Source organism: Vombatus ursinus, unplaced genomic scaffold (genome assembly GCF_900497805.2).
Source record: "Vombatus ursinus unplaced genomic scaffold, bare-nosed wombat genome assembly UNPS02012622.1, whole genome shotgun sequence".
Lineage (NCBI taxonomy): Eukaryota > Metazoa > Chordata > Mammalia > Diprotodontia > Vombatidae > Vombatus > Vombatus ursinus.
Window position 1 is genome coordinate 691,047 of NW_020952400.1, and position 18,302 is coordinate 709,348.

An 18,302-nucleotide genomic window follows, 5' to 3' on the forward strand; every position below is an offset into this window, starting at 1 on the left:
AGGTCTGCCCTGGCCTATTTGCATTTTGTCTGGGGCCTGGCTGAGGTCTGGCCAGCCTATCTGCAATCTGGCTGAGGCCTCACCCTGTAATAGGGCGGTCAGGTAGACTGAAGGGATGTCAGAGGGGGCCGATCCAGTCCCCTGAAGGCTGGCCATGCAAATGCTTTCCTTGGGCTGAGAATGGGGGAGCACCTGAAGGCATTGTAAGCTTTCCAAGGAAAGGGCAGATCCCCCCTCCACAGGCAAGCCAGTGCTCGGGAGGCCCGCCTTGCGGCCTCAGTGCAAGGATGATCTGCCTTGGCCTCGTAGGGCCCTGTCCTCTGCATCCTCTGTCCCTCTCCTCCATCCCCCCTCCCTGCCCTCACCTCCCACTGCTCTTCCTCCAGGTTCCTCTCTAGTCTTCCTCCTGCGGCCCCTCCCTTAATTCTTTGCCCCCTCCTCATGTCTTTGGTCTCTCTGCCTGTGCCAGCCTCGGACCTTCCTCACCCCAGCCTCGATGAGGCCCCAGTCCTGACAGACTGCTAGATGGTCCCGGCCTTTCCCTGGCCCAGCTGGGTTTCCCTGGGGCGATGAGAGCCCCCGGGGGAGGACCGTGAGACCTACGTACCTTTGGGGTGCCATGGGTCTGTGAACTCGTATTTCCCCATGCCGATTGTCCGAAGCATCTGGACGCTCTGGCCCTGGGCAGAGTCTGCGGGAGGGGCCGGGGGCACTGCCGGCCCATTGGTGGTGGGGACGCTGTTGGGCAGGGCAGCCATAGGCACGGAGGGAGGCGGCGGCGGCGGCAGGACCGGGCATGCCATGTGCCCGTTGCCTACAGCTGCGGGGCCTGGGCGGGTCACCGGTCCCACGCCAGGCATCGAGGTTAGGCTCAGGGGCTGGCTGCCGCTATACAGGCTCTGACTGGGCAAGGTGACCACCAGACTGCTCAAGGGCTGTGGAGGCTGAGGCTGGAGTTGGTAGTGTGCCGGAATCAGAGGCAGCGAGGGGGTCACCCCGATGACAGGGGCTGGGACGCTCACGGCAGGACTGAAGGCGGGAGGCTGGCTCATCCCGTAGGTGTGGGCGAGGAGGGCCGGCTGGCTCCCTGCGGTCACTGTGGTAACCCAGGGCGTGGTCCCTGCAACAGAGAGGGGGCAAGCATTAGCTGAATTCACTGCTTTGGACAAAGGTCTGCAAGACGCCCTCTCCCCTGGGGGCAGGGGGCCCGGGCTCAGTACCGCCAGGCCCAGGGGAGAAGGGGCATGCTCCCTGTGCTCAGGGGGCTCCTGCATGCCCCCCCCCAAGATGGTAGAGGGTATTGAAGACAGCCCCCAGCCTGGGGCCATCTGGTGAGGGGGAAATTCATGGAGGGGTGTGCACTTAATCTGTGCCTTAGAGGAGGACAGTATTGGGCAAGGCCAGCATCGGGGGAAGGACTTCGGGCAGGATAGAGTGCCCAGCCTGGGCCTTGGTGGGGCCGCTGGAGGGGAGGGCAGCCTCTGAGGAGTTCCTGGGACAGGAAGCCCAGGCCAGGAAGGAGGGAGGCCCTGTGGGATTACTGTGGAAAAGGCCTGGTGTGGGGAGGTGGGAGCTGGGAGATGAGAGAGCCCGTCTGAGGGCACTGGAAGAGGCTGCCCCAGGGCCCAGGCAGAGCCTCGGCACTTTCCTCTCTCTGGGCTGGTTTCCAAGGGCCTTCCCTGCTCCCAGCTCAGTGGGATCCAGCTGGATCATGGTGGTCTCTTTATGTTAAGCTCCAAAGAAGGCCCTCCAAGCATGCCATGAGTCTCTGAGACCCTGCTTAGCACCACGGAGACACAGCGGAGCAGTGGGCGGGCGGCTCACTGGGCCTGAGGCCAGAGATTGGGGTGGGACTTCAGCTGGGCCACGTCTGGGCTCTATGACCCCACTTCAGGACTCAGTTTCCCTCCCTAAGCTAGGGAGGAGGATGCCTGTGGGTCCAGAGGAGATGACAGAGAGACAGAAAGGGCTTGGGATCAGCAAAGGCCCAGAAAGAAGGGACATGTTTTCCCAGTGTCCCTGGGAGCAGCGTCAGTTCTCCTGGAAGGAGCCAGGACGTGGGCTGTGGACGGGGGGGAGGGGGCCTTTCTGCCACAGCTCTCATGCTGGTCCCTCCCCACCAGCTGTCTCCTGCCTCCCTGGCCTCACCTCCCACTCACTTCTCACCTCTTCAGATCTGGCTTCCGACCTCCCCCACAACAGAAGGGTGCCCCTGCCCCAGCTGCCAAGGTCGCCCATGCCCATGGCTCATTCCATCTGACACAGAGCACTTTGTGAGCCTCGAAGGACACAGGTGGAGGTCAGCTCCCAGAGAGGAGAGGGTCTCCTCAGAACACTCACCCCCTCCTCCCTGCCCCCAGGATGCCCCCTCCCCCTTCCCAGCTGCTGAAATCCTCGTTTTTGTTCTAGGGCCAGCCAGGGCTGCCCTTCTCCCCAGGCTCCCCTGGTTCTGACTCTGGGCTCTGCCAGGCCCTTCTCTCGTGCCATGGGGCTCTGACGGCCCTCGGCTTTTGGCCCCAGCACACCTGCCTTGTGCAGTACTTACCTGGGTGTGTCTGATTGGAGTGTAAGCTCCCTGAGCACTGGGCTGGAGCCTCGCCCCCTGCACAGCAGTGAAGGGAGGTGCCAAAGGGCCAGAAAACCTCCCTAATGGGGGCAGGCATACAAGGGTGCTAGTGAGCTCCTCATCTGGGGCTATCTTCAAGAGTCTGGATACCCACTTGTCAGGTGCTGGAGGTACCTGTTGAGGCTGGGTTGGGTTGGAGGCTGCTGGGGGGCCTTTCCTACTCTGAGGGTCTCTGATTCTGTGCTTTGAATTCAGGGGAGATGAATGTAATAGAATGGAATGAGGTGCCTGGATGGGTGTATGTGGAGTGAGCCATACGCAGCGACATGCCCAGACCCCTGCTGCAGAAAACAGTGACGGCCACACTTAGGAGGTGCCTTCTCAGAGTCCCTGCCCTCCATGGCATCAGGACGCAGCCAGGCTGCTGGTGGGAGTCCCTGGTGCCCAGGTTGGGCTGGTTCTTTGGGCAGAACCCTTGGAAGGAGGGAAGAAGAGGGAGGGTCAGAGAATGGGTGAGCTCTGAAGGCCAGAGAGATGTGGCTAGGGAAGTGTGGGAGGGAGGGAGGAGAAGAGAAGGGGGAAGGGGGGGGGAAACCCTCTTTGGCCCTATCAGGGAGGGAACACGGCACTGGCCACTGTGTACCTGGGTTCTCACTTTCCCGAATCTGCTTAGGTGGCGGCTCATCCGTGTCCCAAGGTGTGGATTGGTTGATGGGCGTCTGCCCCCACCTAACACTGGTCGCCAGTCCTTGTGATGGAGTCTCTACCTTGGAGAGGCCAGGGACCTGTAGGGGAAGAAGAGGGAAATGCCCCCTGGAGCCTACACACACACACACACACACACACACACACACACACGCACACACACACGTGCACACACACACATGCACTCAACTCCCCATTCAACTGGCAGATAAGGATAGCTCCACACACACACACGCACACATGCACACACCTCCCCATTCAGCTGGCAGATAAGGATAGCTCCACACACACACACACACACACGCACACACCTCCCCATTCAACTGGCAGATAAGGATAGCTCCACACACACACACACACACGCACACACACACACGCGCACACACACACACGCACACACCTCCCCATTCAGCTGGCAGATAAGGATAGCTCCACACACACACACGCACACATGCACACACCTCCCCATTCAACTGGCAGATAAGGATAGCTCCACACACACACACACACACGCATGCACACAACTCCCCATTCAGCTGGCAGATAAGGATAGCTCCACACACACACACACACATGCACACACCTCCCCATTCAACTGGCAGATAAGGATAGCTACACACACACACACACACACACACACACACATGCACACACCTCCCCATTCAGCTGGCAGATAAGGATAGCTCCACACACACACACACGCACACGCACACACACATGCACACACCTCCCCATTCAGCTGGCAGATAAGGATAGCTCCACACACACACACGCACACATGCGCGCGCGCATGCACACACCACCTGCAGCTGATTCTCACTGACTGGACACTCATTCTCCCTTGTCCCATGAGCCCACTTGGGCTCCCTCTTCAGGGAAGGACCAGCCCAATGGCGCCATAGCCATTCCTAGGAACACCATATGTCAGCTCAGTGGACATAGGGAAGAATGACCACTGAGGGCAGTATCCACCCACAAAGAGGAGCATGTGGAGACATGGAGGGAGCCTGGGCTGACAGGTCACCAAATTGTTCCCAGCTCCATGTACCCAGGGGCATGCAAGAGACATGGACCTGGGAACCAGGAGGCCAGAGAGCTGGGAAGGGCAGGTCTACCCAGGTCAGCCTGGCGCCATCCTGACAAGGGTATGCCAGACTAACCTATCTCCTTTTTGGACAGACTACTGCAATAGCAGAGGAAGGGAACATGGTGGTCTTAGATTATATAGGTTTTAGCAAAGCTCTTGACACAATGAACCTCTCCCCAATTCATTTGCCTCAGTTTCCTCATCTGTAAAATGAGCCAGAGAAGGAAAGGGCAAAACCACTCCAGAAAACCCCAAATTGCCCCACCAAGGCCCTCCTCTCCCAACACTTTGTGCAAGGCAAGACACTTGAGCAAAGCTCAGTTCTGTGAAGGAGCAGAGGTCCAGAATCTCTGCTGGGGCCACCTAGGCAAACCTACCCTTCTACAAGGGAGGAAGCAGAGAGGCGCCACAATGAGTACATTGGTGACGGGGGCCAGGATTCAAGCCCAGGTCTCCTGGCTTCCAGCCTGCTAATCCACAAAGGGGGGAATGCACCAGGCATGAGGGGAGCAGCCAGAGGGTTCTGGGAATGCTACTAGGGTCTGGGTTTCCAATCGGTGCTCAGGAAGACCCTGGCCCTTGTGCATTTCAGAAGGTTGGGTCTCAGAGGAGAAGCATGCCAGCCCATCCCCGACGCCTCTCCCTCTTGGTGGGAAGCACAGTGACATTGCCACGATTCCAACCACATGGTCATGAACAAGGCCACCACTATAACTGGGACTACACGTGGGATTTCATCAGGATGGGTAACTTTCAGTGAGGAGCATGGACTCCGAAGGTAGATCAGCACTCCCACTGAAAGTTTTAGGGAGATGCCTGGATCAGAGGCACACAGGTAGTCTGTCATGGAGGCAGGGCCTGAAACCAAGTCATCCTGATCTGGAGATGAGCTCTCTACCCACTAGGCAACACTGCCTCTCAATGCTCACACCGACAACAACATCTGCTATCATAAAGTGCTTAAAGGTTACAAAACTCTGCATGTGCCACCTCATTCAACTCTCATGACTCTTCTGCGAAGTAAGGCTCTATCAGGATCTCCATTTTACAGATGAGGAAACTGAGGCTCAGAGAGAAGTTCAACTAAGAAGTGTTGGGGTTGGGACTGCCAGAACTTGTGCCTTTGAGAGACCAGAGGTCTTGCCGTATTACACAAAGACCCTGATGTCAATACCCCCTTTAGTAAATGGCCATGGTTGATGACATGACAGAAAAGATGAGCTTTGCAGCAAAGCAGAGAAATGTGAATGCAGAAATAAGACACAAAAGTCAGTAGGCAGTACCCCCATTCTCTTCCTTCTCTCTCCCTTTCTGTCTCCCTCTCTCTGTCTTTCTCCATTTTGCTCTCTGTCCCTGTTTCTCTCTCTCCCTTTCATATCTGCAAACATTCAGCTTGTGGAAGAGTTATCAATGACTTTCTTGATATTTATGGATGTTTACTTCTCCCACTCTATCCTGTGGTCTTCCTTGCACCAGGTCGGGTCGGGTCACCACACGTGGATCACTGGCTTCCTCTGCCAACAGGAAGGGAGGAGAAGCTGACTCCTCTCTGCCCTCAGGGTTTGCTCAGCCCCATGAGCAAGTGTTCAGAGTGACTTTCTGGGTTCATCTCAGGTTTCAAGAGCCTTGGGTCCTGAGGGAAAGGGGCACACTCTCTGAACCACTTTGTTGCTCAGCATTAGCTTCTGGGTTTGGAAGCCTTGAGCATGACCTGGGCACAGGCTCCACACAAAGACCAGCCCATCCTTGCTGTGGTTCTCATGAATATTACAAGCAATTGCATAAACTCGATATGAAAACCATTCTGCTTCCCTCCCTGGCCCAGATAGATAAAACCAACTGTCCAACATGCCCGTGGCTGCTTCTCCAGTGATAAGCAATTTTAGGAAAGGAATTTTGCTGATTTATTTCTGAGAGTAATGAATACTTCTGCCCACCTTCCCTGCCTCGATTGGGATATGGGGGACGCCCATGGCTAGCCTCCCGATGAGTCAGTATGGCTGCCCGGCTGCCCAGAATAACTGAATGGGAATGCTCAGCAGTGTGGTCACATTGCCATCTCTGTGGGAGGGTCTGGGACCCCTGCTCACATCCACCCACTCGTCAGCTGGGGCCTTCCCCACATCTTGCTCTCACCCCTACTGGGCTAGGCTGGGCTCCGTGGCCCAGGAGAGGTTCATGTGGGGCTGGGAGGCTAGTGCTTGGTGGGTGGCCCCGCAACAGCCTGGTCTGCCCCTCCTTAGACGAGGTTGGCTGGGCACTGAGGTAATAGCTGCTGCTGGGCTCCCGGGCAATGAGATGCTAATGTATGCCCCATTAATGCAGGGCTGCCTTTCAGAGCTCTGGGGCCTCTCCAAGGGTCACATTGGCGGCCCCCCAGCTCCTTTGAAGACTGAAAAACAACAAACCCTCCAGAGCCTTCGTTCACTCTTAGTCTGAGACCCCATCCCGAGGAGGACAGCACGAGGGGTTAGCCCCCTGCTGGGCCCAGACACACGCCTGCACACACCCCACGGCTGCCCATTGGCTGCTTTGGAGGAAGGCCAAAGGTGGCCAATGAAGCTCAGGCTCAGGGACAGAAGACGCCTCTCCCAAGCTGGATAGGGGAAGTCTGAGAAATCCCTTCCTTCCTGGGCCCTGCTTGGCTGCCCTGCCTAGCCCTCCCCCCCCCAGCTCCCACCAGGCCCCCCAGGGGATTGGAGAGCTGGGACGGGCAAGACCAAGGAATTTATTCTTACAGACAGTAGGAAGTTTGGTACTGTTTGGTCCCAGTGGCCGACTCAGGCCGGGACCCTCCCATCACCCAGAGCCATCCCAGGGTGGAAGGTCAATCTCCCTGGAAGGCTCTGAAGGGGTACTGAGGATTCTTACCCAGATACAAAGTCCCCCCACCCCTGAGATTCAGTGATTTCCGTAAACCAAGGTGCCCCCTCTTCTGGGGAGGGGCCAGGGTGGATCAGAGCCCAGAGCCAGGGTTCAGAGAGAGCCAGGGACAGACCTGTGGGGCTGGTTCCCTGGAGGAGGCGAGGGAGCAGGGCTGGCCAATCGGACCCAGAGAAGCTAGACTGGAAGGTGGAGGACCTGGTTCCAATTCCGGCTCTCCCTCCCACCTTTGCCACTTCTTGCTTGCACTGACCCACCTGGGGTGAGGGGGCCTTGGTTATAATCCTCCCTGTGTGGGCTCGGCCACCCGACCCTGCCGCTGCCCGTCCCCTGGGCCTGGAATGACCTCCATCTCCCAGATATACTGGCTTCCTTCGAGACTGGCTCCAACCCGCATTCAGGGAGCTGTCCAGCGTACCTGGGTTGTTGGTGCCTGCCCCGAGATCCCCTTCATCTCCCCTGTAAGGAGCTTGTGTGCGTCCCTTTATTTACCAGAGTGTACGTTTCTGGAGGCAAGGACTAGCCCTCCCCTTCTTTGTGTCTCCAGCACTTGGCACAGGGCTGGTACACAGTAAGCATTTAATAAATGCGTCCCCTCTTGAATCTTCTCCAGGCTAACCACCCCTTCCCTCGGTCTTGGCCACTTGGCAGGAAGATGGGGGAGAAGAAATGGGGAAAGATAACCAGCGGGGGTCATACACATTGAGCATAGGGTGCGGTACTCATGAAAGGCTCCGCCATTGGCCGGCTGGGAGCCCATGCCAGGACCGGTCTAATCCTTGCTGCTTCCACCATCCCAGATCATGGCAACCCCGGGCCTGGAACACCAGTGACCTGGGGAGGCAGCCGCCACCCCTTCAGGGCAGTGGAGAGAGCCCATGCTGGTAGCCTGTACTCCCCTGGCTCAGCCTCACGTTCATCTCTGTGGTAGCTTCCATCCAGGGCAGCAGGGGTCACTGCTTCAGCCAGAGGTCCTGATGCCTGAAGGGTGGGGGTCAGGGCATGGCCTGGGATGGACGATGAGCCCTCGGGCCCAGTGGCATCAAGTTGTCCAAGGAGCTGATTGTGGTCGTGTGTCCCTTCCCCTCCTGGGCTTAGCGCTACTGTGGGAAGGAGGGTCTGATAAACTCATCCACACTTAAGGGTGGGGAGCTGAGGGTGTGAAGGGGGAGTTTCCAAGAAGAAAAAGCAATGACCAACCCAAAGGAATGCAGCAGGACCAGGGAATTTTCAGATGTGAATCATTCTGGGAAGATGCCTTCTAAGACTCCTCAAATCACACCACAGAACATCAGCTACACAGCCACATGAACACAAGGCCAACCCCCCATTTTATAGATGAAGCTGTAGTCTAGAGAGAGATGACTTGCCCAAGGTCACATGACGGAAGAACCAGGCATCTACCTAACGTCCTATGACTTCAAGGCCAACCAGTGTGCCGTGCTTATGCCTGAGGGCCGAGCCTGGGGAGCCCCTTCCCCAAGGCATGCAGCCTAGCTCCAGGGTCTGGCCATTGAAGGGCCGGGGGGGGGGCTGACTATCACACTCTGCCTCACTCCTGTCATGCTGGTCATTGGAACCGCTCCTGAGACAGCCGACCCCCTCTTCCCTCCCCAGCCACAGCCTGTCTCTCCAGATGGGAGATGAGGAAGGTGACACAGCTCCAGCTGCCCCAGAAGGAGCAGAGAAGCCTACCTACACCCAACACACACACACGTGCACACACACACACACACACACACACACACACACAGCTCACCTCCAGGTAGTGTGGAGCCCAGTGCATGCTCTTTCTGCTAGGCAGGAGAGAAGGGGATTAGCTGCTGAAGGCTCACTAACAAGGCCCCTCTGTCAGTAGGCCAGGCCGCAGACTTCCTGTTTAAACCCTAGCCATGAGCTGGCGCGCTCCGTGGCCCAAAGAAATTTCTAATAATACAAACCAATGATGTGTTAAATTGGACACTTGGAGCGCCAGCGCCCGCAGCTTGGAGGGGCTGAAGGAACGAGGCTTCCTTTTCTTCACCAATACACAGCTGGGTTAGTCTCCATTCTCCTGGTTCCTTGCTCCTTGCAGGAAGGTAATTTTTTGCTTAAACTTTAATTTCAATCTTGTCATTTTAAATATCTATTCAGAACCCCTTGACATGACAGTGAACGTGCCTGTCTCCAGAAGGTCACTGGCTCCTGCAGAACTGGGAGTGGGCAGGGCAGGGCAGGGCACAGGGCTACAGGAAACAGACAGCACTCTCCTACGGCACCTTCAGATTGGCAAAGCACAACACACACACAGACACACACACACACAGAGCTGCTCACTGCATTCTTTCCCTCATTTCATAGGGGAGGAAACTGAGGCACAGAGGTGTGGAATCACTTGCCCATGGTCTGAACCCAGTCCTCTATCCATGACACCAGCAACCTCAGACAATGAGAGGGGGATGAGAAGAAAAGTCTTCCCTCTATCACGGGCTAGAGACAGCCCCACAAACACAGACTGGGGAGTTGAGTCCAGAGAGGGAATCATGAATACTTCAGGATGGATTATCCCTGAATGCCAGTCCAACATCCTATCCCTCTTCTCTTCCACCTTCAACCAGAGAATGTCCAAGGATCTAAGAGCCTTTAGGGGAAGAAAGAATGAACAGGCCTGGGCTCTCTGCCCCCCCCCAATCTGATGGTATGGGGACAGTGTGCCTCAGAGCCCCAAGACTCATGGTGCTCAGAGATCTCATCTCCTGCAGGGCTACCTGCTGCGAGGCCACTCCTAGGTGCTCTCTCTCTCTCCCCTTCTCCTTCTCTCTCTCTCTGCTCTCACTTCCTACCCCTACCCCAGCTCTCCCTTCATTCCTCTTTCCCCCTCCCTGTTTCTCTCTCCCTTGTCTTCCCTTCCTCCCTCCCTCTCCACCTGTCCCTCTCTCTCCTCTCTCTTTCCCCTTCTCTCCCTCCATCCCTCTCTCTTTCCCCTCCTCTCCCCTCTTACCTCTTCTCTTCCTCCATCCCTCTCTTCCCCACTATCTTTCTCTTCCCTCCCCTCCCCCCCCACTTGTCTATCCCTGTTTCTGTCTTTCTCTATCTCCCTTCCTGAATGATGAGGAGTCCCTGATGGACCTTGCACCACTGATTACAGAAAGGCCCCCATCTCTCTGCTTCCTTTCAACATCTCTCAGACCACTGTGGTCTGGCTTGCACCCTCATCACTCCTGGAGGACTCCCTTTCCCGAGGCCTCCCCTCAGTGATCTTCCACCACAAGCCTGTCTTCCCTGGTCACTGGCCTGGGCCCCTCTGGGTCTCCTTTGGCCTTCGGTGTCCAGTGCTCCTCCCTGCCCACTCCTTCTCTGTTGACCTCTCTGGCCCACTGCCCTCTGCTGTCAAGCCCTCCAAGACTCATTGAAGCTGGGTTTCTGAAGTGAGAACATCTTTATCATAAGTCATGGTAAAATTCCAGGTCCCCCTTGAGTTGTCTGAACCTCAAGCCAGTATAGTGTCCTGCCTCCTGCCTTGCTCCGGCCCCCAGTCCTCCTCAGCGCCCTCGAGGGATTGCCACAGACAAAGGCAATGGTGACCGTTCCTGCCAGCCGTTCTGCCCCCCACCCTTCTAAGGCTAGTAGCACCTCGAGTGTCCTCCAGTCCCCCAATGCCCGACCTTCCCAGCGCATGGTGGTGGCTACCCCGGCCAGGAGCCAGGGAGGAGAGCTGGTGTGGAGGGCATCCTGATTCCTGCCCCCCAAGGCCCAACCTCCTCAGTGCACAGCAGCGACAAAGAAGGCAGAGGAAGCAATCACACCTGGGAAATCAAAGCTCCTGACTGGTCTGCAAACACTTTCAACTGCAAACTTCTCAGGCCCCATTTCCAAGGAACTTTTCATCCACAGCAAAATCCAAAAACATTTCAAAGGAGCTTTGAACTAAGATCACTGAGGGACACCTCTCCAAGCCCAACCTCCCTAAACAAAGGTATCTTTGAAAAGCCCGAGCCCCTTCTTCTTCTGACGAAGGCTGGCACTGTGATAGCTGACAGCTCTCCTTCTGTTCTCCCCTAAGATGTTGGGGACAGGGACGGCCCCTCTCAGTGGCTGCCTGTGATGTGGACAAGGGAAGAGGCCCATGTGGACCGGCAGTGTTGGACAGGGCCCTCTGAAGGCCCTCCTCCAGCCAGCCCACTTGGTCTCTCCGGCTCCTGGAGGGCCAGGGCCTTTTCATCCCCTCAGCAGGGATGGCTGGGGGCTCTCTAGACTGAGAGTCATGGGGTCTTGGTCTTTCTCTGAAGCAGAGGGAAGGCTTGGGGAGGCTCCAGGCCTCGATAGGATGCCACTTCTCAAAGTCCAGATCTGGGCCCTCGCAGCCTCAGAGTGCTGACTCACTCCACCTACTCAGGATGTGCCCTCCTGTGAGCAGCAGGGACCTGGAAACCTGTATTCTAGTGGCCTTCCTGATCTGGGTTCAATCTCATTCTCCTCATCATGACTGACCACTGTCATCGAGGGGCAGCAGTGAGAGCATGGGGGAAGACCAGTATTGGTGGTGTGGCACTGGGGAGCCCTACACCTCCAGAGCCAGTGGGATGAGGTGATCTCTATGGCCTTCTACAGTCCTGAGGTACTGTGGCCATGCTGAGCCCTCTAAAAGGGCAGCAATGCTTTCTGCTCAGAAGTAAGGTGCATGGAGACTTTGGAGAAGTCCTGAAATCTCTCTCCTAATCTGTAAAATGGGCTAGTCACCACCTGGCCTGCTGAGCAGGGGCATGAAGGCAGCACAGCACAGTGGAGCTCCAGGTTCTGGTTCAAATGCAGCTTCTGCTACTTAGCTAACTGGTGCTGGGCAAATCACTTCCCTTTTTTTCTTTTCTTTTCTTTTTTTTTTTTGGTGAGGCAATCTGGGTTAAGTGACCTGCCCAGGGTCATGTAGCTAGTGAGTATCATGTGTCTGAGGCCGGATTTGAACTCAGGTCCTCCTGACTCCAGGGTCAGTGCTCTATTCACTGTGCAACCTAGCCGCCCCCACTTCCCCATTCTAGGACTCAGTTTCTTCATCTGCGGAAGGAGGGACTGAACCCAATGGTAACATCTATGGAAATGTAGGTAGCACATGTAGGCACCTGCCACACGGGCATCTCTTCGGTGCCTGAGTGTAGACTGCAAGTGCCTAATGTCGTGTTAGGTGCTGGGGATACAAGGAGCAGACAGAAACAGTCTGGAAGGGGCTGGAGAGCTTCCTGACCTCAGTCTAGGGTTAGATTCGCTCTAGGGGCCACAACCCTCTGGAAATCTGAAGCACTGTGTAGGCCTTGGGGTGGGGGCACGAGCCCCCGTGATTGGCAGGAAGTAAAGCATATCTGCTGGGACTATTTGAGGTGTGGGGGATGGTGTGGACAAAGGGACAGAGGCAGAGGAGGGCAAGATGGCAAGAGGCCAAGCGCAGAGGAGGGAGCAATGCTCCATTATCCTGGCAAAGGGCAGAGGAGTTAGACTGCACATGGGCCTTGAATGACAGACCAAACACTTCACTCACCCCTGGGTGCAAAGGAAACTAAAAATATTTCCCAGTCAAGGGAATATTGTTCATTGCTGGAAATGTAGCCCAGAAAGATTTCTGGGTCAATGTTTGCCGAGTTCAGGAGCTTGGTCTCGGGATGAAGCTGATTCCAGGTGTAGTCACCGCTCCCCCTCCCTGACATTGCCACAACGCTCCCCACTCCACCTCCCTGCCATCCTCCTCCCCACCCTGGGTCCTCCAGGGAATTCAGGGCTGGGACCCAGGCAGGGGCAGAGCCACAGGCAGAAGCTTTGGCCTCAGCAGAGGAAGCGCACCCGGGGCTGCTCGCCCAGACAATTTTCCAAGTCAGTGCCAATTCCACTCAGTTAGGATTTAAAACAGGAAAACACCAACAAACACAAAGGGGGAAACAGATGGCAATGAGCACGGGAGGGAGGAGGGAGACGCGGTCCGACCAGGGAGGATCGCCTCACACACCGCTGCCAATGCGGCTAATGGGAAGAGGACAGCCCGCCGCTGCTCCTGCGTGGCCAGACGGCCTATCGGTGGGCTTTAAAGCAATTCCTCAAGTGGGGTCTAGATGGCTGAGCAAGTGCCGCCTGTGCTGTCGAAATGAGCTGCGCCGCCCCCCCCCCCCAGGGGACTCCAGGAGGAGGCAGCAGCCTCGGCTGTGCCACGGGTCCTCCCCAGCCCGCCCGGCTCTCTCCGTCCTCCTCAGCCCCCCCCACCCGTCTCTCTCGGTCCTCCCCAGCCCGCCTGGCTCTCATGGTCCTCCCTAGCCTGCCTGGCTTTCCTGGTCCTCCTCAGCCCCCCCCACCCGCCCCCCCCCCCCCCCCCCCCCCCCCCCGGCTCTCCCCGTCCTCCCCAGCCCGCTCAGCTCTCCAGCCCCACCGCATTCAGACTCTGCCGGGAAAGACCAAGCTGAACAGCGAGGCAGGGGGCTGGCCGGTGGAGGAGTGCGCGGCCTAACCAAGGGCAGTGTCCAAAGCAGTAGGGTGATTCAGGCTTGCGGTCAGGAAGACTGGCAGCGAGCTCCCTGTGCTGGAGGGAAGCGGCTTCACTTTAGGCAGAGGCTGGATGGCCCCTTGTTGGCGGGGCCAGACTTGAGGGTGCTGAGATACCGTCCAGTGTAGACATTTTGCGATGCAGGCCAGGCCGGCAGACAAGCACCGAGTGCGGGGAAGATAAGTGCAAGGAGCCACCCTGCTCATGATCTTCGCTCTGCTCCTTCCTGTCTGAGTGACTGGCTCAGTCTCTGTCCCTCTCTGTGCCTCAATTTCTTCATCTCTAAGAAGAGGACGCAGACGATGCCAAAGGCCCCTCTGTGCAGTAAGCCCACGAGCTCAGAGGTGCAAGGGGGCCCAGTGGCTCTGTCTCATTAATCCCAGAAAAAGAATCCTCCGCCCTGTTCCTTCCAGAGGTATGGGAGGAGTAAGTCGGGGGAACCTGGGCTGTCTCTGCGGCTGTCTGGCCACTGGAGGGGGGGTGGGGTCCCCACTGACAGGCCTCAAGGACCTGGAAATGAGTCTGCTAGCCAGCAGCTCATCCTCTGCTCCGCTGGGGTTTTTTGGGGGCTGGGCAAAGGCAGGCTCCCTTGGCATCAGGCTGTCATTAGGGACCCTGGACCCCTGGAAGTCAGGGTTCCCTGCTACAGGCACGGGGTCATCCCTTGGGGAGCTGCTGCTCTGGCCTGAACACAACAACTCCGTGAGTGTGCCCCCTCTACCCACATGGGACTCAGGGATGCTGCTCTGCAGAGAAGCATAGCAGGGGCCAGAGGTTAGGAGTCCTGGCCCTGCCTCTTCAGAGGAGGCCTCTCAGGCTCAGAGAGGTTGCAGAATTTGAACCCAGGGCTCCTGACTGTAGAACCTGCTGCTTCTTGTCCCTGGGTCCCACCAGTCCTGCAGAGGTTGACTCCATGCCCACACTCCCAAGTACAGTGCTGACCATCTGGGAGATGGACAGCATGCCACCCCAGCATGGCATCTGCTCCCTGCCCTGGCCACAGTGGCAGCCCCTTGTCCTTTTCTTCCCATCTCACCCACTCCTCTCAATAAGCCTGGAGTGTTCTTAGGAGGGCCTGTCCCTTGAAGACAAAGGGTCGGAGGTGAGAGATAGCTCCTTCCCCAGAGAGGAGGTATGGAGGAAAGCCTCCCCTCTAGGGGCTCTGAGCCTGAAAGGTCTCCCTCAGGCTTCTCTCTGGATACCATTGGCTAGGCTGTCTTTGCTTGTCCTCTGGGGTCTTCCAGGGGGCCCTATATTGTACCACCTGGACCCTGAGCTCCAGGGCCTGGCCCCCCTCACACCGGGAAACATGTGTCAGGATCCAGGTGGATTTGCTATCAGCCTGGGTTACTGGGCACAGAAGAGGCCAGGATTCAGTGGGGCTGGAGCTGGTGCTAGGATCTCGGAGTTGCTCCTGGTCTCCTCAGCTACCCTGCCCCTAATGTGTGGCTGCTGTGTAGGGGGCAGCCATGGGCCTGCACAGGGCAGGGCCAGGGTGGCCTGTTACCTCCTTGGCTCTGACTGCGGCTGACCCCGCCTGCTTTTGTACATGAGGTCCAGTCTGCCAGCCCTGTGCCCTGCTAGTCCTGCTGTGACCTCCAGCTCCCAGCCGGGCGTCTTCTTCCTGTGGGGGCTTCCTCCCCAGATGCTGTGGTCCTGGGCACCTCCACCCCTTCCCCACTCCCTCCCTCCTTCTCTCTGGCTTCCCTCTGGCCAGCCACAGCCCACACCAATTTCTTCCATGCTCTTGCCTCCCCTCGGTACCCTTCAAGGCCCCAACTTCCTGAGCTGCTGGTTTATATATGACCTACGCTATCAAAAATGTTCCACGGGTGGTTTCAAGATTCCTGAAAAATAGATTCAAAACAACTCATGTCTTTTTGGAAGGTGCCATCCGTCCCAGGGGGTAGGGGTGGGGGCAGGAAGCTAAGTGACTCCACACATTCCAGACAGCACTGGGCTCTGGAGGGGGCATGAGTCCTGTCAGCCCCTCAGGGCCCCTGCCAAGGGCCTGGCTCCCTGGACTCAGGCTCAGGCCTGTTTGCTCCGCCACCTGACATCTCCATTCCCACTTCGTATCTCCCACTCAAAACATCTACTCAAGGATTTACAGCCACCCCCCACAACAGGCATTTACTGTTTGCTGGTTTCTCACGTGCTACTAAACAATCCAAAATCCCCACCTGGGCACAGTGCCCACTCCCTGTAATCCTTCTCCTAAGGGCTCAGCATTGAGCCCGCTCCCCGAGAGCTGGTGTGGATGCTGCCTCCTCAGATCACCCAGCATCTCTCCCCTGCACCCCTGTGAGGACATGTGCATCCTGAGGGTAGGCACCTGGTCATTTTTGTCATTGGATTCCTGGCCCAGAGCCCAGCCAGAGCAGCTCCAGTGCAGACTTATAGCTTGGTGCCCAGGATGGGAAGGTCCTTGCTGTGGCTGGCTGCAGCAGGACCTGGCCTGGGCTTGGCCCGAGAGGCAGAGGAGGGGAATGGCGACGGGCCATCAGACAGACCTTGTTTGTCTGGCAGGGGAGGGGCAGGGTCTTGCATTTCACCCTGGTGAGACTCCCAAGACTCATCAGGTGCTAGAAGCCTCCTGTCCACTGACTAGCCTCAGAAACAGAAGGCTAAAGAGAGACAGGATGGTGGGAACTACCAATTCTTCTTCCTTCACACAGGGAGGCCCCAGCCACAGGCTTGGGGAGGAGCCAAGTGCAGGGTCTGGAGTCAGAAGACTTAGCTCAGATCCTGGCCCCCTCTATCTATGTGACCTAAGGCAAATCACATCTCTGGGCCAGTTGGATGAGAGAGTCCAAAAGGTGGCTGGCCGCTCAGCCCTCCTATGGTTTGGTCACCTGGGTTAGCAGGGCCAGTGGTCACCTGGGGCATGACCACATGAATCACTTTCAAATGGGGATTTTCACAAACACATCTGTGCTTAGTGATAGACATAAGGCCCCTGGGGAGAGGGAAGGTTGAAAGCCTCCTGAAGTAGGAAGCTGAGGGCCCGGGTCTCTGACCTGGTCTGGGAGAACAAAGCCAGGCCGAGATGATTCCAGCGAGGATTGGTGTGCTATGCTGAAGGTCTGGTCTCTGACGAGAAGACGTCAGACCTCTAGGGAGGGTTTTATCCCCTCTCTGGCTCCAGCTCCCGGAGGTGTCCTGCCAGGCCTGCTGAGGGGCATTGCCCCATTCCTGGACTCCCTCACATCCTGGCTTCCTGCTCGGGCATGTTTGCGAACTGATCACCTGAGTTTTGTTTCTAGACTTCACTCCATTAATACAAGTTTGACTTCCAAAAGTAACTGTAGCAACCTCAGACTCAGGGGAGAGTGTGGCCAGGGATGCTCCAAGGCTCCATCATCTCCAAAGTCTCTCCCCCAGTCTAGCTTCTCCCCACATAATCTTATCAAGTTGAGATAAAAGAGTCAAATGATACAAAAGGCCAAATGGCTCCCAGGTTTAAGGATAAACTGAGCAATTTTGCATCTGTCCGTGTGGGACCTTTGGGGCACTGGGGTGGCACAGAGACCAGGCCCCACGAATGAGGCTGGCAGCAGAGCAGAGCCAGCGGGTGGGCAGGGGTGTGCCCCCCAATCCTGTGACCAGAGCAGGGGGGGGCAGGAGTGTGGACCCCCCATCCTGAGGCCCCGCTGCCCGCAGTTGCGGGAGAGCAGCGGCAGCTGCTTGGGTTGTCTGACAGGAGCAGTCGGGCCTAATGGCCAAACAGAGGGGCTCCCAGCACGGTCCCTGACCTGGGAGACGGAGCAAAATAATTACCACAGAAGGACAGCGATAATTGAAACACCTGACCCAGTAAGAGGAGAGCAGTTTGAGCCAGGAAATTGGAGGCTGTGATTAGCTTAATTCCTTGAAAAAGGAATCACAGACTGAACTCTGGCAGGACATCGAGTGTCCCCCGCATCCCGCGGGGACCTGCGGACACTGTAAAACGTTCGTTAAATGAGGAAAGTTAGAAAGAAGCTGAGCCCTGCCCGGGAGGAATCTGAACTGCGCCCCCTCCCGCGGCGCCCCCCGGATGGACAATTCTGGAACCTGGAGCAGAGGGGACCTCGGAGAGGGGCAGGCCCCACCCCCGGAAGGCTTCCACTCGAGGGCGATTCCACCAGACTTGGGCGGGGAGAGGCCACTTGAGGTCCCCGTGGTCTCAAGGACCAGAAGAGGCTGTAGGGGGCCCGGAGCCATCAGGGCGGTGGCTAATGATTTACGCAGATGGGGGGGGGGGGGGGGGGGGTCCTAGGGCCAGGGAGGCCGACATGCCCCTCCCCCCGCCCCCTGGCCAGCCTCAGCACACAGAACCAATAAAAGGTGCTTCTTTACGCTCTTACGAATAGTGAGAGGCAGGAAGGTTTGGGCGCCTTTGAAAGCTCTTAATGAATCTGGGTGCAGAGGGGGCATTCCTGGCAGCCCCCGACGCGGTCATTTGCATCCTTTGCCCCCAGCAATATTTTGGGAACCAAGAATTCTCGGGTCACCTGCTTTCCCGCATCTTCCAGTACCCGACCCAGCCCAGTCGCTCAGTCCATTGCCTCCATCTGGGA

General features: G+C 57.3%; 1 protein-coding gene across 1 annotated transcript in view; it reads right to left on the reverse strand.

Moving 5' to 3' along the window:
- The window catches only part of KLHL29 (kelch like family member 29), a 134,981-nt gene that overhangs the window by 39,710 nt on the left and 76,969 nt on the right, over window positions 1–18,302 (reverse strand). Inside the window, exons 3-4 of the mRNA XM_027858019.1 lie at window positions 3,210–3,351; window positions 608–1,120 (exon numbers count right to left, since the gene is read on the reverse strand). Coding sequence (XP_027713820.1) covers window positions 608–1,120; window positions 3,210–3,351 — 655 coding nt within the window. The remainder of the gene's footprint in view (window positions 1–607; window positions 1,121–3,209; window positions 3,352–18,302) is intronic.